General features: G+C 49.7%; 1 protein-coding gene and 1 pseudogene across 2 annotated transcripts; one reads left to right on the forward strand and one right to left on the reverse strand.

Moving 5' to 3' along the window:
- The first annotated feature begins 964 nt into the window (after nt 1-964).
- Nucleotides 965-23,808, forward strand: DEF6 (DEF6 guanine nucleotide exchange factor). 2 transcript variants are annotated; one of them, XM_045543563.1, is made up of 11 exons: nt 965-1,115; nt 10,153-10,293; nt 10,926-11,111; nt 12,687-12,932; nt 13,018-13,164; nt 16,798-16,906; nt 17,038-17,336; nt 18,720-18,886; nt 19,005-19,203; nt 22,925-23,015; nt 23,219-23,808. In XM_045543563.1, the coding sequence occupies exons 1-11, from the start codon at nt 1,020-1,022 to the stop codon at nt 23,440-23,442; spliced, it is 1,905 nt and encodes a 634-aa protein (XP_045399519.1). In that variant the 5' UTR covers nt 965-1,019; the 3' UTR covers nt 23,443-23,808. The 2 variants fall into 2 exon arrangements, with proteins under 2 accessions (XP_045399519.1, XP_045399520.1); XM_045543564.1 differs by lacking the exon at nt 965-1,115 and adding an exon at nt 5,256-5,448.
- LOC123632270 lies at nt 21,245-22,880 on the reverse strand (annotated as a pseudogene).

Below are 23,808 nucleotides of genomic sequence, written 5' to 3' on the forward strand. Positions count from 1 at the left end.
AGGATGCCTAGAAAGCTCCCATTTACTCTGGCCGCCCGGTCCTTGGGAACAGGCTGGGCATGCTTCCAGGGAGGGGGTGTCTCAGAATAGACCTGAGCAGGCGTCAACATCCATGCCACTCTTCCTGGTGTGGGTGCATCCCAGTACTCACGGGCCTTGAATCTAAGAAATGGAAGCACTGATGTGGAAGCGCCCCGAATCCAAGCCTGCCACCACCAAGACCCTTGAGGCTGGGCCCTACCACAGGGCTCACCCCCATGTGCTTCAGAAAGTCTCCAGTGTCTTCAGGGCAACTGAGCCCAGAACGGGCAGTGCTCTGAGTAGCTTTTGGGGCCAATGCTGAGGGCATGGGGAGCCAGCAAATCAAGTGCCAGGTCCACCTGACGTGGAGAAGTGCCCTGGCCCAGCTCCTCCTCCAACTTGTGATGCTGCCTTTGTGTTCCACTTGGGTGGAGTCTCACCAAGGGACTGTTAGGTGGGCCTAGGCAAAAGAAACGCTTTATCCAGAGCCTACAATGTGCTTTGCATCTGTTCTCAGACATGCTTACAACTCAGGTATTCTTCCTTCTTTACCAATGAGGACACTGCTCAAAGAGGTTAGGTAATTTATCCAAGGCCTCCCACCTGGTAAGTGTGGAATTGGGACTAGACCCCCAGTCCATCTGACTCCAAAGTTAGGATGGGCTTGCTTTCTCCCCCAGCAAGCTGCCTCTGGGAGCCCCAGAAGGCCCTGAGGCTGAGGAGGCTTCTGAAAAGACCTCACATGCCCAGGGAGCAAGGCCAACACAGAACGAGGGCTCTAGCTCTCAGAGAGCTCCCCAGTTCCCGTGTGGGGAGTGGGGCCACTGAGCACTGCAAGAGCAGCAGGCCAGGTTCCTGCGGGCACAGGGCGCCAGAGAGAGCAGGCAGGTGGAGCTCTCGCTCCGCCACGGCTCCTCTGCGGTCTCTGCAGCCGTTTGCATTTCCTGAAACCGGATCTTAGTGTGAGAGCCGCCCCCGGCCGGGCGGGCGCCTCAGCCATGGCCCTGCGCAAGGAGCTGCTCAAGTCTATCTGGTACGCCTTTACCGCGCTGGACGTGGAGAAGAGTGGCAAGGTCTCCAAGTCCCAGCTCAAGGTGAGGGGCACCCGGGACCCAGGGGAGGCTGGCAGACGTACATACCAGCCCCTGCCGCCTGGGAGCCAGGCGTGAACACCGTGCTACTCTGGGGGCACCCAGGCATCCAGTGGCCCAGCCTGGGGTGAGGGACCAGTACTGGTAACTGGGCCAACAGCCTGGTGGAGGCTGCTGCCCACCATGCAGAGGCCCTACTGGGGTTCGTGCAGCTCCCTTGCCCAGAACCGGGCTCCCCAACTGTCTGTCTGGAGGGCGGGGGGAGGGCATCATGGGGTTCTGAGGGCCTTGAGCCAGGCCACATACCAGACTCCATGTGATGAGCACAAACGTCTCCCCGGAGTCATGCTTGGGCATGCAGCCTGCTCCTTCTTGCCTCTTCCTCCTGACTTTCAAGAGAGACAGTTAGCCACTACTTGTCGGTCACTTCCTCTGGAGCTAAGAGGCATGCAGGGCCTCCCCGACTCCTGAACCAGTCTGGCCCGCTGAACTGTGCCCCCCAGATGGTGCAGAGCTGGGAGCGGGCAAGGACTAAGGACCGAATTCCACCCACAAACACCAGGCTGGGAAACTTGTTAGCTTGGGCCTGGAGACCTCAGGTGAGGGGGCCCTGGAATCTAAGCCCAGTAAAAGCCCCATTGGTGACTGTCTGCTATCATCTGGCCTAAACAATGCCTGGGAAGCCAAGTCTTTCTACCTCTTCCCCAGTCAGTTCATGCTGCCTTCCCTACCCTGGCTAGGGAGGAAGCAAGGCCCTAGGCTGCTAGAACCAGGGAGCACTGGGAGAAAGGAGCAAAGTAGGCCTCAGCTCTCCAGGACCTGGGGGTCATCCATTCACTCTGCAGATATCTGATTGCCCTACTGGAGGCTCTATGCCCAGGATGAGGCTAGGCCCTAGATTCCGGGTGTCACCTCGGCCCCACCCCCGCAAAGGAGGAGTACGGTCTCAAGGAAACCTTCATGCTTAAACCTCCATCTCCCTCTGGAAACCTGAGACATGCCTATTCTGTCCCACCCGCATCCCACACCCCCAACTTTGCTGAACTTGGACCTGATGAACTTGGATATCCCAAACTGGTCCTACGTTATAATCTGTCCCTTAGCTGGATTTAGAGTAACTAATAAATGATGTTTTACTCTCCCGAGGAGTATCACCTTTTGTCACCTGGGGAGTACCTCCCAGCAGTCAGGTCCTTCCTTACGTCCTACGTAAATCCTTTATCTCGCAGATCATGTCATCTAGTTGGGTTCTCAGTATAGGTGGGAGAAAAGTTGATCATCTGGAGTCCATCCCTGCAGACTCTGTGCCCCACACCTGCCTCCCACCCTGCCCCTTTAATAGTTTGCCAGGACAATACCAGCCCCCATGGCTTGTTGCTTCCAAGGTACCATTTGCCACCTCTCCATTACCTGTGGCTCCTGCGATGTCTCCGGGCTCTCTGTGATCCTCACATGGGGGGGGAGGCTACAGGCTTCAAGTGGTTCCGCTTTTCCTGGTGCCATCAACCAATAAGGCCTCCTAACTGGAGCCTCTGTCTAGGTCTCTAACTGGGCCGATACTCCCCACCTCCACAGGTTGAGTATTTCTGGGGAAGATTCCATGGGGAGCTTGCATACTTGAACTGTCTTTGTACCACTTCACAGTTCAAATTGAGCCCAGCAACGTCTCTGGTCACACAGGATCAATGGTAGATGTCACCCCTACTTGACATAAAACTTGTCCACTCTGGAAAGCTGAGCTAACAGTGGGAGTCTCAGGGGCCAAGTGGAGGTAGGGCAGGCATGGCAGAGCTCCTGTCACAGGAGAGAAGGATGGAGCAAGCAGTTCTCCCCCAGGCCCATCGTGGTGGATGCTGGAATGGGAGGAAGTAGTGACAGTGTTGGGGGTGGGGATTCCGGAACGTCAAAGGAGTAATAGAGAAGTGGTCAAAAGGCAACAGATGAGAGAGATATACAAGCAAGGCCCACCCACCCCCCAAAAAAAGACTTAGGGACAAGGGGAATGATCTTGGGGTTGGCCTGTTCTTACTGAAACTGTCCTTGGTTGGAACCAGGCAGGAAACCTGCACCAGCCCAGGGCAGGCTACATCTGTGTGTGACAGTTGCCGCTTCTCCCCTGATGTGTTGGTAGAGGGGCTGCCACTGGCTATCCTGGGCAAACCCAGGATGAGGCCAGAGGGAGGAGGAAGAACAGCAAGTCCCCCAAGAAAAGCCCATGGAGTCAGGATTGTTTTCCCTGGACAACAGAAGGCTTGGGGGTGGGGAACCAGATGTATGTGTTCCTCTCTTTGAATTCTTGTAGAAAGTATAGTGGCTTTCATACAGTTGGGTTGAGAACAGTGAAAATAGACCAATAGGAATGACATTTCTGCCCAGGATGGATTTAGGTTCAACACAAAACTTCCCAGGAGTTGAGGGCTGTGAGTTTTTGGTGGGTCCTCAGAACCTCCTCTAAAAAACTATAGGAGTGGCTGGGCACAGTGGCGTGCCTCACGCCTGTAATCCTAGCACTCTGGGAGTTCAAGGCAGGAGGATTGCTTGAGCTCAGGAGTTCAAGACCAGCCTGAGGAAGAGTGAGACCGTGTCTCTACTAAAACTAGAAAAATTAGCTGAGTGTGGTGGTATGTGCCTGTAGTCCCAACTACTAAGGAGGCTGAGGCAAGAGGATCGTTTGAGACTAGGAGTTTGAGGTTGCTGTGAGCTATGATGGCAACACTGCACTCTACCCCAGGGTGATAAAGTGAGACAGTATCTCAAAAAAAAAAAAAAAAAAATTACAGGAATGAGTAGCCATCCTGACAGAGGGCTGTAGAGAGGGGAGCCCCTGGGAATGACGGGCTTCCTAATGGCCACACCCTCTTCCCCAGAGGAACAGCTTTGATTTTAGGCCTAATGGAGGATCAGCCGAGAATTTGACCTGACTACCAGGCAGCAGGGGTGGGGATACAGATGGAGTAGTATGTCTCTGGCTTGGTGAGGATGTTAGGGGCAGCAGGCCTAGTACTTCCCCAGGACTGGCAGGAGCTGGGGGAAGGGAGGGAGGATGTACAGGGGCCTCTCAGGCTTCTGAGCCTCCAGCTGACACTCAAGGCGGTTCTGGAGCCCAGGGAGAGTCTCTCTCCCACTGAGAGTCTCTGAGCTTCAGGCTCTGCCTCCTCTGAAGAGGGACAACAACCTTCCCCTTAATGGAGGAAAAGTTAAGAACAGCTCCAGCCTTTGCCCTGACCCCTATGTGCTGCTGCTCTCCTAGGGCTAGGATGTGGGCATGGGGAGGGGAGGATGATTTAATGATGTGCAGAGCACTTGACTCAGCCACATAGGCTTGGATCTATACTGCTTCCCAGCTGGCTGACCTCGAGCAAGTCACTGCCCATCTCTGAGCCTCCAGTTTCTCATCTATAAACCAAGAGTGTTGAACTGGGGATCACCAAGCCACCCAGCCAGCCTATGAAAATAACTTAAATACTGTACATCCAGTAGGTGAAACTGGTCCTTGATGCAGCCTCTCCTTTCCCTTCTCTGGGCCTCTATCTTTTCTTTGATGCCCACACGCAACCCCTCCAGCCCCTTCTTGTTTCCAGCAGGTTACACAGCTAATTCAGAGAGTCCCACCTTTTAAAATTCCCCATGCTGCTCCATGATTGTAGTTATGCTCTAGTACCCACTAGAATACACTCAGCAACTCTTAAAAGGATCTGTGTCTTTGAAAAGGATCCTTTGGTACCTAGATTCATTTAAAGACCATAGTCCGTTTAGGGGGAGGGAGTATTCATTCTTTGTGAAATCATTGCTTGGTGACTTTATGAATGCCCAAACCCCCATATCTGCATCTACTCCCTGCTCAGCCAGGATCCTGAAGGCTGGAAATTACAGAACCAGTCCGTACTGACTTATTCTGTTTGGGTTTTTTTGTTTGTTTGTTTGTTTTGTTTTGTTTTTTTGAGATAGGGTCTCACCTTGTTGCCCAGGTACGAGGACAGTGGCATGATCATAGCTCACTGCAACCTCAAACTCCTGCCTCAGCCTCCCTAGTAGCTGGGACTACAGGTGCGCTCCACCATGCCAGCTAATTCTTGTATTTTTTGTAGAGACGGGGGTCTCACTGTGTTGCTCAGGCTGGTCTTGAACTCCTGGCCTCAAGTGATCCTTCTACCTGAGCCTCCTAACGTGCTGGGATTACAGGTGTGAGCCACTGTGCCCAGCCCCTACTGACTTACTCTTGTGAACATGGACCTGACACCTGCCCTGATGCCCACACTTGAGTTCTTAGAGGACTCCAAGTCCCCAGAGGAGAACTACTCCCCCACGTGCCTCCAGAAGTAAGAGCCTTTCAAAGGTCAGTGGAGCTGACCCAAAGGTCAGGGACTGCCTAGGTGGGTGTGGGAGACTGGAAACCTCTCTGAGGGAGCCCTAATGGCACCTTATGAAACATACAGACACCTGGACCCCACCCCTGGAAACTCTGAGTCAGTAGGTCGGGTGGGGCGGGCGTACTTCAGTTTCATCAGCTCCTCGGCGATTCTGCTGCTCAGTCACAGCCGGGGCAGTGTGGAGATCAAGAGCAGGACTTTGGAACAAGACCTTGGGGAACACTTCACCTCTCTGAGCCTGATTTCCTCCTCTGTAAAATGAGGATAATGAGAGTCTCTGCCTCCGGGGCTGAGGATTGATTGAGATCTGCAAGCGAGCTCCTGCTCAGCGCTCCTCCACCCCTGCCATTTCCTTTCCAGCATGAGTCCTCCCCTAGTCACACCCTCTCCCCACCCACAGCCCTGCTCGCACCCAGGCACAGGAAGCCTGGCAGTCTGAGGTCTGCCTCTCCTCTCTGAGGAGAAGCCCTGAGCCCTGAGTGCCGGAGCCTTTAATTCCTCCTTGTCCTCATATCTGACAGCCCACAGAGATCAGAGTCTCTCTCCCGGGCTCCTCAGAGTCCAATGGCAAAAGGTGCAGGTGAGAAAGATGGGCTAAGTAGGCCTTAGAGGACAGTGTGGGCAAGTGAACCAAGGAGGGGAGTGGCTCAAGTAAGCGTGGGCTGCTGCGTGGCAGGTTCCAGCCCGGGGTGGGAGTGGGCTTCCTACGGTATCTCCGCAAATTCCGTGTTTAGAAATGAAAGCTGAAGCCTCGTGAGGTTAATATGCTCAGAGATATCAGCCATGTCTGCCTGGCTTTTGTATTTTTTCTGCTGCTTCCCACGAAGTATTTAAGAATATTCAACAGATGTTTATTGAGCATCCATTGTGTGCCAGGCCCAGTGATACAGCAGTGAGCACAACACAAAAATCTCCACCCTGGTGCTGACATTCTAGTCAGAGGGGACAGATGATGAACTAAATAAAACGTACAGTGTGATGGAAGATGATACAGGCCATGAAGGAAAATAAGCAGAAGTAGCGGTGGGGAGTGTGGAGGTCAGAGGGACTGGGTTGTAGAGTTAAATCAAGTTAGCTGGGCGTGGTGGCGCACGCCTGTAGCCCCAGCTGCTCGGGAAGCTGAGGTGGGAGGACTGCTTGAGCCCAGGAGTTCAGGACTGGCCTGAGCAATATAGCAAGACCCCTCTCTAAATAAAAAATGAAGTGATCAGGGAGCCCTCCCTGAGAAGATGACATCTAAATAAAATTGGAAGGAGGAGAAGGTGGGAGCCATGAGGTGACCTGGGAGAGGAATGTTCCAGGCTGCAGGAACAAGTGCAAAGGCCCTGAGGTAAAAGTATGCCTAGCCTGTTGTAGGAACACCAGGGAGGCCAGAGTGCCTGGAGGGACGTGAACAAGAGGGATGAGGTCAGAGAAGGCACAGCAGGCCAGGTCACGTGGGGACTGGAGGCCTCTGGAGGGACTGGAGCTTTTGCTTTGAACATGATGGGAAACCACTGGAGCATTTAAGTTAGACTTGAGGACGCAGTCAGAAACATTCAGCGTCAGGGGATGTTATACTGATCCCTGGAGTCAAGGTTGGAATTAGAGTCCTTACTGCCCTCAAGGAATGTAGAACACCCAGAAATGCTCACACAAACAGTTTACAGCAAAAGAATATTATTACAGAGCAATTTAATAACAGGGCAAATTAATAACAGTAGTTAATGGCACTCTTGTTTTTTATCTCTATTGTTTTAAAATTTTGTCATAAAGACAACATACGCTCCTGGTAAAAAAAAAATCAGAATGCAGAAGAATATTATGTTAAAGAAGAAATTTATTATGAAAGTAAAATATGTTACTGGTTAAAAAAATTCAAAGAGGGCAGGGCACAGTGGCTCATGCCTGTAATCCTAGCACTCTGGGAGGCCGAGGCGGGCGGATTGTTTGAGCTCAGGAGTTCAACACCAGCCTGAGCAAGAGCAAGACCCCGTCTCTGCTAAAAATAGAAAGAAATTATCTAGACAGCTAAAAATATATATAGAAAAATTAGCCGGGCATGGTGACTCATGCCTGTAGTCCCAGCTACTCGGGAGGCTGAGGCAGGAGGATCGCTGAAGCCCAGGAGTCTGAGGTTGCTGTGAGCTAGGCTGACGCCACGGCACTCACTCTAGCCCAGGCAACAGAGTGGGACTCTGCCTCAAAAAAAAAAAAAAAAAAAAGCAGCACTTCCCATACAGGAGGGAGACTAGCATTTTCTCTGTGCAGACCTGAGTCTGGCATTCCACACATGTCATCTCGCTCCATCTTCACAACCCCTCTCCATAGCAGGGTTTAGCCCTTGTCTTATTTTTTTTTTTTTTTTTGAGACAGAGTCTCACTTTGTTGCCCAGGCTAGAGTGAGTGCCGTGGCGTCAGCCTAGCTCACAGCAACCTCAAACTCCTGGGCTTAAGCGATCCTCCTGCCTCAGCCTCCCGAGTAGCTGGGACTACAGGCATGCGCCACCATGCCCGGCTAATTTTTTCTATATATATTTTTAGCTGTCTAGATAATTTTTATTTCTATTTTTAGTAGAGACGGGGTCTCACTCAGGCTGGTCTCGAACTCCTGACCTCGAGCGATCCACCCGCCTCGGCCTCCCAGAGGGCTAGGATTACAGGCGTGAGCCACTGCGCCCGGCCGAGCCCTTGTCTTATTGACAACAAAATTGAGGCTCAGAGAGGTGAAGGGTTTTATCCAAGGCCCTTCAACTAGAAAGAGAAGGTCCCTGCCTTCCCTTCACTTGAGTGTAGCCATCTGCCTGGGGCTATGCAGGAAGCTTCCTCAAAGATGTGCTTTAAGAGTCCTGAAGGAAGATAAGGACATGGGTAGTTGGAAAAGAGACAGCAGATGGGTCTATGCAAAGCTCTTAGAACACCTGTCACTTCAGAAGTGGTCAGTGGATGTTTGCCATTATTTTCTTGAGTCAGTCACCCTGGATTTTAAGTGCTGGGCATTGACCCAGTGGCACCCCTTAGACTGAGATTGGTATCCTATGACCATAGATATGTTAGGCAAGACTTTTCTAGATATGTAAGTGATAGAAACCAAACAGCTTAAGGGAGAGAGTATTTATTGGCTGATATAACAAAAACTCCAGGAATGGCTACCCAGAGAGAAATGGGACAATGAAGAAACACTGACCCCTTTGCTGGGCCCCTACCTTCTCACTTTGCCAAGGAGAACCTGAGGCCCAGGAGAACACTGGGGGGAAAGTCTCAAAGCTTTCTCCCCCTCCTCTGCTTGTCTGTAGAAAGAGGACGCTGATACCTAATGAAGTAGTTAAGATTATGGTTGCCTGGGTCTGAATCCCAGCTCTGCCGGCTAGAACCTTGAGTGGGAAAGCTGAGGAGTTTTTCACTATAAAGTGGGGATGTGAATAGTTGTTAGGGGAGTTAAGTGAACGAGACAGTGCCAGCTCCTGTCTGCAAGGAACTGATGCCATGGTGAACTGCCGGTGGTAGAGGAAGCCCTCAAACACAGCATTTATTGATGGCATTTGGTGTGCAGAAGAGGACGTAGGTGCTAAGGGACATAAAGATTAATGGGGCCCTTATCTCCAAGGTTCACAATCCAGTTGTGGAGAGAGGCGCAGCGTCCATGTTCTGATGGGGGGCAGCCTCTGGAGCCAGGCACATCTAGTTCCAGCCTCAGCTCTGCCATTTGCTGTCACCTTCTCCCTGCCTCATCTCTTCATATGAAAACCAGGAAGAATAATATCTGTGTATCGAGGTGGTTGTGAAGACTAGAAATGGAGTATAAAATGCACCTCATACAGTGGCAGCCAGATAGTGTGCAATAGTAACTAGTTTTAATCATTCACAGTGTCCGAGGTATGTCTATGACAAAATTACTACAAGGTGCTTTTATTTTCAGCAGATTTCCTTGTTCAAACCCCTTTGTCCTAATGTCATGGATTTGTTTACAAATGCTCATTTCCCCTGCACACAATCATGACCACTATCTCTTCAAGCCTTGCCCTCCCCATATGACGGACCAGCTTTCATAACGCTTCTCTGAGCCCCCTCCAGCTCCCTTCAGTCTTTTGAGGGGCCCTTGCCAGAGCAGACACACCTGGGTGCTGGGCACACTGTAGCCTGGACATTGAGTCTTTGATGGAAACTATGGTAAATGTGGGGCTTCTGCCCTGGGTTGGCGGACTGCCTCCCTGCAGACAGCCCAGCGTTGTGGGAAGCTCTTGGGCTTCGGAATCCGACAGAGCTGGGTTTGAATCCGAAGTTCTTGCTCACTGTGAGTACTTGGGCAAGTTACTGAGTCCTTTGAGCCTCGGTCTCCTTGTCTGTAGAAAGAGGACACCCATACCTAATGAAGTATTAATAGTTAAGATTACGGTTGCCTGGGTTTGAATCCCAGCTAGGCCAGCTATGACCCTGAGTGAGAAAGTTGAGGTTTTTTTTCATATATAAAGTGGGGATATGAGTAGTTCTTATGGGGGTTAAGTGATGATATGTAAAGTGCTTAGTTCAGTGCTTGGCTCACAGTGTATAAGTTTTCGTTATTACTGGACAGAACTGTATGTGCAGAGAACTCAGGCAGGATAGGCTGGGGATAGGTGACGGGGGGCAGTCCTCTGGCTCAGTCTTGGTTGGGGTGCAGGAAGGCAAACTGCCACTCTTCTCTGTCTCAGGTGCTATCCCACAACCTGTACACAGTCCTGCACATCCCCCATGACCCCGTGGCCCTGGAGGAGCATTTCCGAGATGACGACGACGGCCCTGTGTCCAGCCAGGGCTACATGCCCTACCTCAACAAGTACATCCTGGACAAGGTGGGGCCCAGCTTACGGGGGGCACCTCTAACCTCTCTCTACTTCCTCAGCCTGGCCAGCACCCTAAGGCCTTGCCACTAGCTCTTCCCCACAATAAACTCCCACTTCTCTGCGCTCTGTCCATCTCTGCTCTCCCATCCCCACCCTCACATCCCAGCCACCTATCCCCTCCTTGTCCCTCTCAACTCACCCTCAGTGTCCCTCATTTCTACCCTAGTCTCTATCCTTCCCGTAACCTTCCACCCCACCCCTGCCTAGGCCACCTCCAGCTTCCATGTATAACTTTTACAAAGGGCTCTCTATTCCCCACCAATACTATCCCCCCCCCAGCTCCTCCCACCTGTCACTGTCTTCCCAGGTTCTTCTTGGCTGTCAACTCCTTGCTGGGCTTCCCCTTCTTTCTACCCTGGGCTGAGGGTCTGGAGTTTCTCTGTCATCAGGGGACTTCAGTGGGTGTGGGTGTGTTGAGGTGGTGAAGTGATTGGGACCAGCTCAGGGATTCCTTGAGTTAGAGCCTTGGACTTGGCAGGGTGGGAAGCAGGGGCATAGATGACCCAGGACAGCCAGCTGGAGCCTAGTTGGGTGGTAGAGCAGGGGTGGGGCAGCTGACTGACTTGCAGGCCTGGTGGCAGGTGGAGGAGGGGGCTTTTGTTAAAGAGCACTTTGATGAGCTGTGCTGGACACTGACGGCCAAGAAGAACTATCGGGCAGATAGCAACGGGAACAGCATGCTCTCCAATCAGGATGCCTTCCGCCTCTGGTGCCTCTTCAACTTCCTGTCTGAGGACAAGTACCCTCTGATCATGGTTCCTGATGAGGTGAGGGTGATGGCAGCCCCAGGGACTGAGTCACTTGGGGCCAGGCCTCAGCAAAACCATGAAGGAGGCCAAATCACCTTCTGTACCTTCCCACATCCCCTTTCTTCACTGTCTCCCCATGCTCATACCTGCCCGCACCCAGCTATAGCCAGATGCCTACAACTGCTCGTATCAGAGCAACTGTGCCTTCTTCCAGGAGAACTGAAATCATATTTCCATCAGGGTTCTGCTGGCCCTCACGGTAGCAAAATGATCTGCAAATTCTGTATGATACATTACTAAGCATTTTAAAATGAGAAGATTTAAGATCAAATGGTGGGATTTTAGGCACTGTAGCACTCTAGGAAGGGTGCTTTATAAGGGGAACTTCCTGAAACAGGACGTTACCCTAGGTGGGCAACTAAGTCTGGCCCTGGTCCCAGATTTTCCCTTTCTGTCTTCTTTCTTCTGAAGAGCCAGGGCAGACTCAGCCCAGGGCCCCAGAGAGAGGGCATCCTGGGAGCAGAGGCCAGGAGTCTGGCCCCTACCTCCTAACTTGCGGGGAAGCCAGGGAGGCCATTCTCCTGTCTGCCTGCACTCTCCCTCTTTTCCCCATTGGGCCTTTTAACCCTTTATTCCTCTTGGTGGCTCTGGAGATGCCTGAGTGAACTTAGGTCTTTTAAGTATACAGGGAGGGGGCCTCTGTGTTTACAAGAAGCCCTAGCGTGTGGAACTCTACTCGGCTTTGTCCTTGCTTCTGTTTGTGGGAAAGGGAACCACCTGGGCTCTGAACTGCTACCCTCCACTAAACGCCCAGCTGAGATCCAGTAGTCCCCAGAAAGTCCTAAAGAGAGTTTCCCAAGAAGCCCCTGGGGTAGGTGAGGGGATGTGGTTGCCCTTGTCATATCCCTGCCAGTCAGGGCGAAGTGGCCTCTCAGAGGCCAGGAGGCCACTCGCTTCTGTGATCAACATACAGTGAGAACAAGCTGCAGCAGGATGTACCCCAACCACCACTTCCGGTTCCTCTGTAACGGGTTTCCTGTCCCTGCCCTGCTTAACCCCACCCCAAATCCCCTTGCCCTCCCATGAGGGAAGGATACCCAGGTTGGGGCTTGGGGGCTTGGACTGAGGACCTAAATGTGATTCAGGAGATCCAAATAGAATCCTGGCTGCCCCCAACTTGCTGCGTGTGACTTGGAGCAAGTCACTTCCCCCTTTGGGCCTTGGTTTTGTCATATGCAGAGTGAGGCTGTGGGACGATAGGGCCCTTGCACCCCCTTGACACTTGCTATGATTCACTGCCTCTGCCTGGCCCCCAGGTCTCAGCACCCAGCTTTACCCTGCCCTCAACTTAAGGCAGGAAGGAGTGGGACTGGAGGTTGGGGACGGGGAGAGAATTCCCAAGTTGGGGCTAGGGCTCCAGGATCCCCTCCTAAATCTCTACCCTGATCGCCACCAGCCTTTGGTCCTCTGGATCCTCCAACCCTCTGTCCCTGGTCCCTCTGCCCAGGCTCTGGGAGCCAGATTGGAGCGCCCCCTGGTGTTGGTGCTGGCAACACTGCCTGCTGCAGTTACCAAGCCTTCCTTCACCTCCAGGTGGAATACCTGCTGAAGAAGGTGCTCAGCAGCATGAGCTTGGAGGTGAGCTTGGGTGAGCTGGAGGAGCTGCTGGCCCAAGAGGCCCAGGAGGCCCAGGCAGCCCAGACCACCGGGGGGCTCAGCGTCTGGCAGTTCCTGGAGCTCTTCAACTCAGGCCGCTGCCTGCGGGGCGTGGGGCGGGACACCCTCAGCATGGCCATCCACGAGGTCTACCAGGAGCTCATCCAGGATGTCCTAAAGCAGGTCAGCCAGGCTGGGAACTAGGGGAGGAGCAAAGGAGGGTTGAAGGGGGCACCTGTGACACCTCTGACTTTACTCTGGCTGGCAGGGCTATCTGTGGAAGCGAGGGCACCTGAGGCGGAACTGGGCAGAACGCTGGTTCCAGCTGCAGCCCAGCTGCCTCTGCTACTTTGGGAGTGAAGAGTGCAAGGAGAAAAGAGGCACTATCCCGCTGGATGCACACTGCTGTGTAGAGGTGAGGGCGCAGGGGAAGGGGTGGAGCACCCAGGGGCCCCCAGGGTGATGTAAAGACAAGAGGGTAAGAGGCTGAATGGAGAAAAACCACAGTGACACAAATTTCTGCTTAGATTAATGTAACCCAAATATATCTGGTGCCTCAAGGCTATTCTCATCCAGGTCAGCACTTTAAAAATACCAAAACTGCAATTCAAATACCAAAGTCATTGGTGAATAATATGGATTTTGCTAAAGATTTCAGAGGAGATGGCTTATGTCTACACTATACAGCCAATCTTTCTAAAAATCCTTTTTAAAGGTCTTTCTCCTTTACCCAAATTTCATTCCCTTTGGCAGCTGTATACCTCCCTATTCTCCCTCAACATCACTCCCCTCTCCCTCTTCCTCTCCCTTTTCCTCCCTTGCCTCTGTTCATTATTATTTTAGAGGCTTAAAACAGCAATGTTTTAAATAGTAGTAAAAATATATCTAAATGACAAGAAACTTGCCATTTTAACCATTTTAAGTGTACAATTTGGTAGCATTAAATACAGTAACCAAAAAAAAAATTTTCTTTCTGAGACAGTCTCCCTTGGTTGCCCCGGCTAGAGTGCAGTAGAATCATCATAGCTCATGGCAACCTCAAACTCCTGGGCTCAAGCAATCCTCCTGCCTCAGCCTCCCAAGTAGCTGGGACTTCAGGCATAAGCCACCAAACCTGGCTAATTTTTCCATTATTTGTAGAGATAGGGTCTTGCTCAGGCTGGTCTCAAACTCCTGACCTCAAGCGATCTTCCTGCCTCCGCCTCCCAGAGTGCTAGGATTACAGGCGTGAGCCACCATGCCCTGCCTTTTGCCCATTCTTTAAATTGGATTATTTGGTTTTTTTGCTATTGAGTTGTTTGAGCTCTTTACATATTCTGGTTATTATTAATCCCTTGTCAGATGGATAGTTTGCAAATATTTTCCCCTATTTTGTGGGTTGTCTCTTCACTTTGTTGATTGTGTCCTTTGCTGTGCAGAAGCTTTTTAGCTTGATGTGATCCCTGATGACTATTTTTCCTTTGGTTACCTGTGCTTTTGAGGTCTTACACAAAGTATCTCTCCCAGATCAATGTCCTGGAGTGTTTCCGCAATGTTTTCTTCTAGGAGTTTCATAGTTTTGGGTCTTAGATTTAAATCTTTAATTCATTTTGATTTGATTTTTGCATATCGTGAGAGGTAGGGGTCTAGTTTCATTCTTCTGCATATGATTATCCAGTTTTCCCAGCATCATTTATTGAAGAGACTGTCCTTTCTCCTCTGTATGTTTTTGGCCCCTTTGTCAAAAATGAGTTGGCTGTGGATTTATATCTAGGTTTTCTATTCTGTTCCATTGGACTATGTGTCTGTTTTTATGCCAGTACCATGATGATTTGATTATTATAGCTTTGCAGTATTTTTTTTTTTTTTTTTTGAGACAGAGTCTCACTCTGTTGCCTGGGCTAGAGTGCCTTGGTGTCAGCCTTGCTCACAGCAACCTCAAACTCTTGGGCTCAAGCAATCCTCCTGCCGCAGCCTCCCGAGTAGCTGGGACTACAGGCATGTGCCACCATGCCTGGCTAATCTTTTCTATATATTTTCAGTTGTCCAGCTAATTTCTTTCTATTTTTAGTAGAGACGGGGCCTCAGTCTTGCTCAGGCTGGTCTTGAACTCCTGAGCTCAAATGATCTGCCCGCCTCGGCCTCCCAGAGTGCTAGGATTATAGGTATGAGCCACCGCGCCCGGCCTGCTTTGCAGCATTTTTAAGTCTAGTAATGTGATTCCTTTAGCTTTGTTCTTTTTGCACAGGATTGCTTTGGCTTTGGGGTCTTTCGTGGTTCCATACAAATTTTAGGATTTTTTTTTCTATTTCTATGAAGAATGTCATTGGTATTTTAATAGGGATTGCATTGAATCTGTAAATTGCTTTGGTAGTATTGTCATTTTAACAATATTAATTCTTCCAATCCATGAGAATAGAGTATCTTTCCATTTTTGTGTGTTTTCTTTAATTTCTTTCATCAGTATTTTATAGTTTTCTTTGTATAAATCTTCCACTTCTTTGTTAAATTGATTCCTTGGTATTTTATATTCTTTGCAGCTATTGTAAATGGGATTGCTTTCTTGATTCTTTTCTAAATTGTTTGCTGTTGGTGTATATAAATGCTACTGATTTTTGTATCATCCAATTTTACTGAATTTATCAGTTCTAACAGTTTTTTGATGAAGTCTTTAGGTTTTTATAAGTATAAGATCATATCATTTGTGAACAAGGCTAATTTGACCTTTCCAGTTTGGATGCCCTTTATTCTTTCTCTTGTCTAATTGCTCTGGCCAGGGCTTCCAGTATCATGTTGAATAAAAGTGGTGACAGTAGGCATCCTTGCCTTGGTCCAGATCTTAAAGGAAAGGCTTTCAATTTTTCCCCATTCAGTATGATGTTAGTTATGGGTTTGTCATATATGGCCTTTATTATTTTGAGGTATGTTCCTTCTATATCCAGTTTGTTGAGGGTTTTTGTCCTAAAGGGACATTTAATTTTATCAAGTGCTTTTTCAGCATCTGTTGAAATGATCATATGGTTTTTGTTCTTGGTTCTGTTAATGTGATATATTACATTTATTGACTTGCATATGTTGAACCATCCTTGCATCCCTGAGATGAATCCCACTTGATCATGGTGAATGATCTACATTCACAATATTGTGTAACTATCACCACTATCTATTTCCAAAACCTTCTCATCACCCCAAATAGAAACTGTACCCATTAAGCAGTAACTCCTCATTCCACCTTCTCTGCCCCACCCCCACCCCTGGTAAACTCTATTCTGCTTTCTATTTCTCCACATCCTTGCCAACACTTATTTTACATTTTAAAAAATTATTATAGCCATCCTAGGTTCTGTTCATTTTTGTCACATAAGGTGTTGCTAGGGAAAGAGCACAATCTAAGCAGAAGTCTCAGCTTCACCACTAACAGGCAGTGTGAGGTAGACAAGGTCTTGGACCTCTTAGAGCCTCAGTTTCTTCCTCTTTAAAGTGGAGTTAATAATGCCTGCCCGGCAAGGGTATATGAGAGGAGAGAAGAAAATGATGCGTATGCGACACCAGTACATACTCTAGAACATAAGAAGCTCATAGGCGGTAACTATTATTTTCCACAGAATAAGCTTAGTGGAGGCAGGGATTTGGTCTGTTGGCACACCTCAGTATTCCAAACCCCTGGAACAATGAATGGCACTCAGTAGGTACTCCAAAAACATGTGTGGCATGAATGAATGAACTTTCTCAGCAGGCAGGGCTATGTGGAAGTGAGTGGTCATGGATAGTTAGGACCGTGTCACTGGAAGTGTTCAAGCACAATCTGCATAAACACTCATGTGGAGAGATACCAAGATGAAAATGGCCCCACCCGGCCTTCAAAAACAAAGGCTACAGCGTTGCGGGACACAAGGACCCCGTAACTAACCGTCCATATCGGGCCACACAGGCTCCTGGCAGAATGGGAGGGGTCCTCAGGGGAGAAGGTCAGCAGGAGGGATGGGGGCTCGGGCTGGAGCACCGTTGGGGCAGGTGAGGCCCCGACCCCTGTGAAGCCAGCCTGGCTGCGGCCACCTCTCTCTCCCAGGTGCTGCCAGACCGCGACGGAAAGCGCTGCATGTTCTGTGTGAAGACGGCCACCCGCACGTATGAGATGAGCGCCTCAGACACTCGCCAGCGCCAGGAGTGGACGGCTGGTGAGCGCCCGCTGGGCGGCCTGGGTCTGCCTGGGCCTCCGGCGCCTCATCTGGGAGAAGGGGGTGATAATCCTTCACCCAGCGGGAGGCTGGAGGGTGGACCCGCCTGACCCACTCCCGCTGCTCCGCAGCCATTCAGATGGCGATCCGGCTGCAGGCCGAGGGGAAGACGTCGCTGCACAAGGACCTGAAGCAGAAGCGGCGCGAGCAGCGGGAGCAGCGGGAGCGGCGCCGGGCAGCCAAGGAGGAGGAGCTGCTGCGCCTGCAGCAGCTGCAGGAGGAGAAGGAGCGGAAGCTGCAGGAGCTGGAGCTGCTGCAGGAGGCGCAGCGGCAGGCCGAGCGGCTGCTGCAGGAGGAGGAGGAGCGGCGCCGCAGCCAGCACCGCGAGCTGCAGCAGGCGCTGGAGGGCCAGCTGCGCGAGGCGGAGCAGGTGGGCGGGGCCGGGCGGGGCCGCGGGGGCGGGGTTTGGAGGAGGGACTGCTGGGCCAGAACCCTGGGGCTTGAAAGAGGGATGCGGGGGGGGGGACCTGTGGCCAAGAAAGGGGTGTGGGGCGAGAACCTGGCCGAGGGAGGGCTGGAGCTGAAGGACGGTGTGGGGCGGGGCCAGGTTCGGAGACCTGGGCTTGGGGGCGGGGCTTAGGACCGAAGGAGTAGCTAAAGGTGTGATTCGGCATTATTAATAGTTTGGACCGCCAGTGCGGTGGCTCACGCCTGTAATCCTAGCACTCTGGGAGGCCGAGGCGGGTGGATCGCTCGAGGTCAGGAGTTCCAGAAGAGCCTGAGCAAGAGCGAGACCCTGTCTCTACTAAAAAAAAAAAAAAATAGAAATTATCTGGCCAACTAAAATATATATATAGAAAAAAATTAGCCGGGCATGGTGGCACATGTCTGTAGTCCCAGCTACTTGGGAGGCTGAGTAGGATCGCTTAAGTCCAGGAGTCTGAGGTTGCTGTGAGCTAGGCTGACGCCACGGCATTCACTCTAGCCCGGGCAACAGAGCAAGACTCTGTCTCAAAAAAAAAAAAAAAATAGTTTGGACCAAAGTTGGGCTAAACTGAGACTGAGTTTACCATAAAAGCAGTCTGGGGAATGTAGGGTGGAAGGTAGGCAGGACGCAGGTGGAGGCGGACTAAGTGTGCAGAGGCAATTAGATTGAGGATTTAAGAGATCTGGATGGATCTAGAGTCCGAAACACGTGGATGCTGCTCTGCCCGGTCTGCATCTTAGGAGCCCTGTGATCTCACCACATTACTTAGCCTTATCAGTAAAATGCTGATACTAATGGAACTTTGCTCACAGAGGTAGGGTAGGGATTAATTAAGAAAACACTTATAAAGTGTTCAATAACCTTTAGTTGTAATGATTATAATCACATCCTTCCTAGCACCAGCCATAATTATAACATATCATATTATTATATATATAATAATTATTAAAGCTGGTGCTAGGAAAGAGGTGATATATATTATAAAATTAAAATATAATTTAATGTATTATTTAATTATAATGTAATATATGTTAATTATGCATTATACTATATAATTATTATTACTCAGGCTGGTGTTAGGAAGGGAATAACTTGAGACCCTTTCCATCATGTAACATCTGTTCACGGACCATTATGTGTCCCAGTCAGGCTCTCAGAAAGGGGTCAGATCAGGAACCCCTGACATGAAGGAATTTCCTAGACCCTCACCCCCAGGTAGCTTAGCTGACCCAGCCTGGCAGAGCCTTCGAGGAAGGGCAACATACCTGCCCTCTCCCTCTCCCACGTCCCCATTGACCTGGGTCTGCGTCCCGCCTGCCTGGATAGGCCCGGGCCTCCATGCAGGCTGAGATGGAGCTGAAGAAGGAGGAGGCTGCCCGACAGCAGCAGCGCATCAAGGAGTTGGAGGAGATGCAGCAGCGGTTGCAGGAGGCCCTGCACCTGGAGGTGAAAGCTCGGCGGGATGAGGAGGCCGTGCGCCTCGCCCAGACCAGGTAGGCCTGAGGAACCCATCTGGTTCTCCCACCAATCCCCCCACCCCCCATCTTCCCGCTTGCTGAGCACCTGCCAGGTGCCTTGGGCACTGGAGACAACACAGTGCACGCCCGGCAGACTGCTGGAGGAGGAAGAGGAGAAGCTGAAGCAGCTGATGCTGCTGAAGGAGGAGCAGGAACGCTACATCGAACGCGCACAGCAGGAGAAGGAAGAGCTGCAGCAGGAGATGGCCTTGCAGAGCCGCTCCCTGCAGCAGGCCCAGCAGCAGCTGGAGGAGGTGCGGCAGAACCGGCAGAGGGCGGATGAGGACGTGGAGGTGAGGTCTATGGTGGGACCGGACGGAGACTGTCAGGATAAGCGTGCTAATGTGCAGGCTCCAGAGCCGGGCTGCCTTCCCTCAAACCCTGGCTCTACCATATGCTGGCTGTGTGACCTTGGGCAAATTGCCTCACCTCTCTGAGTTTCAAGTCTCTTATCTGGGAAAGGAAACTGGTAATAGCATTGTTACGAAGATTAAACTGGATAATACATGATATTTGGTATGTAGTAAGTACTGAAGCAATATTTGCTGCTATTTTTGTTAACATTATTATTAACCTGGGTAAAATTTTCTCCTCCTACTCTTCCAAGCCTCCTTTTTTAATTTTAATTAAAAAAAATTGTTTTGGAGAAATTTAAAAAAATTTTTTTTTTTGAAACAAGAGTCTCGCTCTGTTGCCTGGGCTAGAGTGAGTGCCGTGGCATCAGCCTAGCTCACAGCAACCTCAAACTCCTGGGCTTAAGCAATCCTCCTGCCTCAGCCTCCCAAGTAGCTGGGACTACAGGCATACACCACCATGCCTGGCTAATTTTTTCCATATATATTTTAAGTTGGCCAGATCATTTCTTTCTATTTTTAGTAGAGACAGGGTCTCGCTCTTGCTCAGGCTGGTCTCAAACTCCAGACCTTGAACGATCCATCCACCTCGGCCTCCTAGAGTGCTAGGATTACGGGCGTGAGCCACCATGCCCAGCCTATGTGAATTATATCTTGATGAAGGTGGGTTTTTGGTTGGTTGGTTTGTTTGTTGTGAGACACAGTTTGTCTCTGTCACCCGGCTACAGTGCAGTGGTGTCATCATAGCTCACTGTAACCTCAAACTTCTGGGCTCAAGAGATTCTCTTGCCTCAGCCTCCCAAGTAGCTGAGACTATACGCACTCCGCATAGCCTGGATAATTTTTCTATTTTTAGTGGAGACAGGGTCTTGTTCTTGTTCAGGTTGGTCTCCAACTCCTGAGCTTAAGCAATCCTTCTGCCTTGGCCTCCTAGAGCACTATGATTACAGGCATGAGCCACTGAGCCTGGCCAAAATTTGTATTAATCATTTACAAATAACAAAAACCCAATACATGTTGATGTAAATAATTTTTTTGAAAAGTAATTATTTTTCTAAAACAAAAATATTCTTTGGCGAGAAGAATGGCATTGCTTTACATTTTTGTAAATCTCTTTAATGTCTGATTTCATGGAAGACAGCTAGATTCTCATATCTGCTCTGCAATCAGTGTGTTACAATATCGCACATCAGGTAGCCTCTGAAAAACTCTGTACACTCATGAAACAATGAAAGTGACAAAGATAAATGACATCTTAGTATTATAAAAATAGCTCTGACCTTGAGTACCCTTGAAAGGCTCATGAGGAACCCCCAGACCACACTTTGGGAACCATCACTGTAGTCTAATCTCCTCATTTTACATATAAGGACACTGGATCTCAGAAATCCAAAATCACACGGCCTGTTAGTGGTAAGATGCAGATTAGATGGTTCATCTCACTGCTCTTGGCTTAGGTTCTCAATCAGAAACCTGGGAAATAGACCCTAATTGCCTGTCCTGTTCCCTCTAGGCACAATATATTACCCCCACCTTAATTTTTTTAAATAGAAGAGGTAAATCAATAAGCATGATAAATGCTGTAACATACTGTGTTTAAGTTTGAATTACAATATTTGAATTAGGATTTGGATTTGAACTGAAACACTAAGGCAAATTCTATTGTCCCTACTCCATACAAGCTGGTAATGACAAACTGCACAGTAAATATGATAGATAAATATGGAAATCAGATTAACCACCATGTCACTATTTATCTCACATATTCTCTGTCTGAAATACAACTGAATGACATTTCAGAAAAAATTCTCAAGTACTGGCTGAAATGGTGGTGGGTATATTAAGAGACTGCAAATAAATTGGCAATCGTAAGGAACATTTTAGATAAAATGGAATTGTTCTTAACTGTGGATAATTTTCATTCCCTAACTACACTTTGTTTTTATCCTTTTTAACAAAATCAAGAAATGTTCTTGGTCACCTAGAGATGATTTCCTTTGTATCTTACTAGATGGATCAAATCTTCTTTAAATGGATCATAGCCTGTTCCTTTAAACAAAGTAGTACCCAGAAAAGCTGGTCTGGTGGAAGAAATTCTTCCTAAGGAACCCACTCCCAACTTTCATTTTCTTCAGCCTCAACTATTCCTTGATTCTGAATCATGATCATGTCCACCCCTTCTTTCATTAATATAGTGACATAATAGTAATTCTCTTTCTCAAGAAAAGAATTCACAATCGAGGCAAAGCTAACATTTTTCAGGTGAAGAGCTGTTTCTTTCCAGATTTCCCTTTGAAAACATTCTTCCCAGCTCTCACTGAACTCCAAATGACCCCCAGGAAGTTGGAAACTGCTGGCTCCAAATGACCCTTTCCTCTTGCTCAGGAGGACACAACAAGGATGCCTGCAGCTGGTCACCACCACTCCTGCTCCAACTCCCGGCCCTTGCCCCACGGCTCTGCGCGGGCTGTCAAAGTGCACAAGAGGTCACACCCCTATATATATATATATATATATGTATATGTATATATATATATTTTTTTTTCCGAGACAGAGTCTCACTCTGTTGCCTGGGCTAGAGTGCCGTGGCATCAGCCTAGCTCACAGCAACCTCAAACTCCTGGGTTCAAGCAATCCTTCTGCCTCAGCCTCCCGAATAGCTGGGACTACAGGCATGCGCCACCATGCCCGGCTAATTTTTCATATATATTTTTAGTTGTCCAGCTAATTTCTTTTCTATTTTTTTAGTAGAGACAGGGTCTCGCTCTTGCTCAGGCTGGTCTCGAACTCCTGAGTTCAAACGATCCTCCCGCCTCGGCCTCCCAGAGTGCTAGGATTACAGGCGTGAGCCACCACACCTGGCCTCTATATATATATTTTTAGAGACAGGGTCTTGCTCTGTTGCCCAGGCTGGAAGCAGTGGTGCAGTCATAGCTCACTGCAGTCTTGAACTCCTGGGCTTAAGCGATCTTCCTGCCTCAGCCTCCCAAGTAGCTGGGACTACAGGTGCGGGCTACCACACCTGACTCAATCCCCTATCTTGCTATCCCTGTACTTTCACTCTACTCCTTGGAGCCTGAATCATAGAAGATGGTTTTTCTTTTTAATTTTAATTTTTAATGTTTTATTTTTATTACTATTGATAATTTTATTTTGCTTTGTTGGCTTATGTAGTCATTGCAAAAAATTCAAACACAGAAATATGTAATATAGAAAGGGAAAGTTCCTCTACAATTCCCCCACCCCCAGCCCCACCCCAGAGCTAATCGCTCTGTGAAAGTTGAGCAGAGGTTCTTGCATTAGGGCTTGGAGAGGTGGTGTAGTCCAGTGGTTAGAACTCAATGTATGTCCTTGGGCAAGTCATTTAACCTCTTTTGAACTTGTTTGTTGTTAATTTCTGCTCTGTAAGTTAAATAAGATAATAAATGTCCTTAACACATCTTAGCTGCTCAATAAATAGAAACTATCATTATCATTTTTGAAATTATTGGAGGCAAATTCTGTTCATGTATATAACTCTTTATGAACATGCATGTGTTTTTCTGAGGAGCTGATCAGTAGCCTTGGTCAGATTTTAAGGGACCTGTGAACCTGAAAAAATCAAGACCCCCTGCCATGAATGGTGGTTCTGACCCACTCCCCACTGGCCCTGCCCCCACAGGCTGCCCAGCGGAAGTTGCGCCAGGCCAGCACCAATGTGAAACACTGGAACGTCCAGATGAACCGGCTCATGCATCCCATTGAGCCTGGAGGTGAGAAGGGGTAGATTCTGGAGCTTTCCCTGGAGTTGGGAGGGAGAAGGGAGAGAGCAAGGGACACCTCTAGGTCTCCAGGGCCAGCACAGGTAGGACTGAAAGTCAGGAGCTCCCCTCTCCCCCAGGGCTGAGGCAAGGCCCCTTATCTCTCCTCTTCAGTGCACAACTTCCTCCTCACTTTCCCGCATTCTCTCTGCCAGATAAGCGTCCTGTCACCAGCAGCTCCTTCACAGGCTTCCAGCCCCCTCTGCTTGCCCGCCGTGACTCCTCCCTAAAGCGTCTGACCCGCTGGGGATCCCAGGGCAGCAGGACCTCCTCACCCACCAGCAGTGAGCAGCAGAAGTCCCTCAATGGAGGGGATGAGGCTCCAGTCCTGGTTTCCACCCCTCAGGAAGATAAACTGGATCCAGCACCAGAAAATTAGCCTCTCCTGGCCCCTTGTTCCTCCCAACATTGTGTCCACCAGGACCTAGCCACAGCTGGCCTGTGGGTGACACCAGCCTCTGCTAGGAGAGGGAGCTGAGGTCCTGCTGCCAGGGGCCCAGGCCCTCCAAACATAAAACAGTCCAGGACGGGACCTGATTCATCTTTCACACCAGCTCCAAGCCCCAGACTCGGGAGGCTGTCTGGGATGTTGGTCCTCAAGAACTTGGCCCTGTGCTTTAGCCCAAAGGACCTGATGACTCGAGCTGCGAAACAGAGTAAGCAAACAAGCCAGGGGCCTTCTGCCCCCAGGCTGCCACCAAATTGTGGAGGCACATTTCCAAATAAAAACTGCTGTTGGAATGAA

Source organism: Lemur catta, chromosome 2, assembly GCF_020740605.2.
Source record: "Lemur catta isolate mLemCat1 chromosome 2, mLemCat1.pri, whole genome shotgun sequence".
Classification (NCBI taxonomy): domain Eukaryota; kingdom Metazoa; phylum Chordata; class Mammalia; order Primates; family Lemuridae; genus Lemur; species Lemur catta.

Excerpts from the sequence above, each read along its gene's own strand:
- DEF6 (XM_045543563.1), top strand. The coding sequence starts at position 1,020 with ATGGCCCTGCGCAAGGAGCTGCTCAAGTCTATCTGGTACGCCTTTACC. Across the intron at positions 17,337-18,719 it reads AGCTGCGCGAGGCGGAGCAG|GCCCGGGCCTCCATGCAGGC; the intron begins GTGGGCGGGGCC and ends CTGCCTGGATAG. Across the intron at positions 19,204-22,924 it reads GGGCGGATGAGGACGTGGAG|GCTGCCCAGCGGAAGTTGCG; the intron begins GTGAGGTCTATG and ends CTGCCCCCACAG.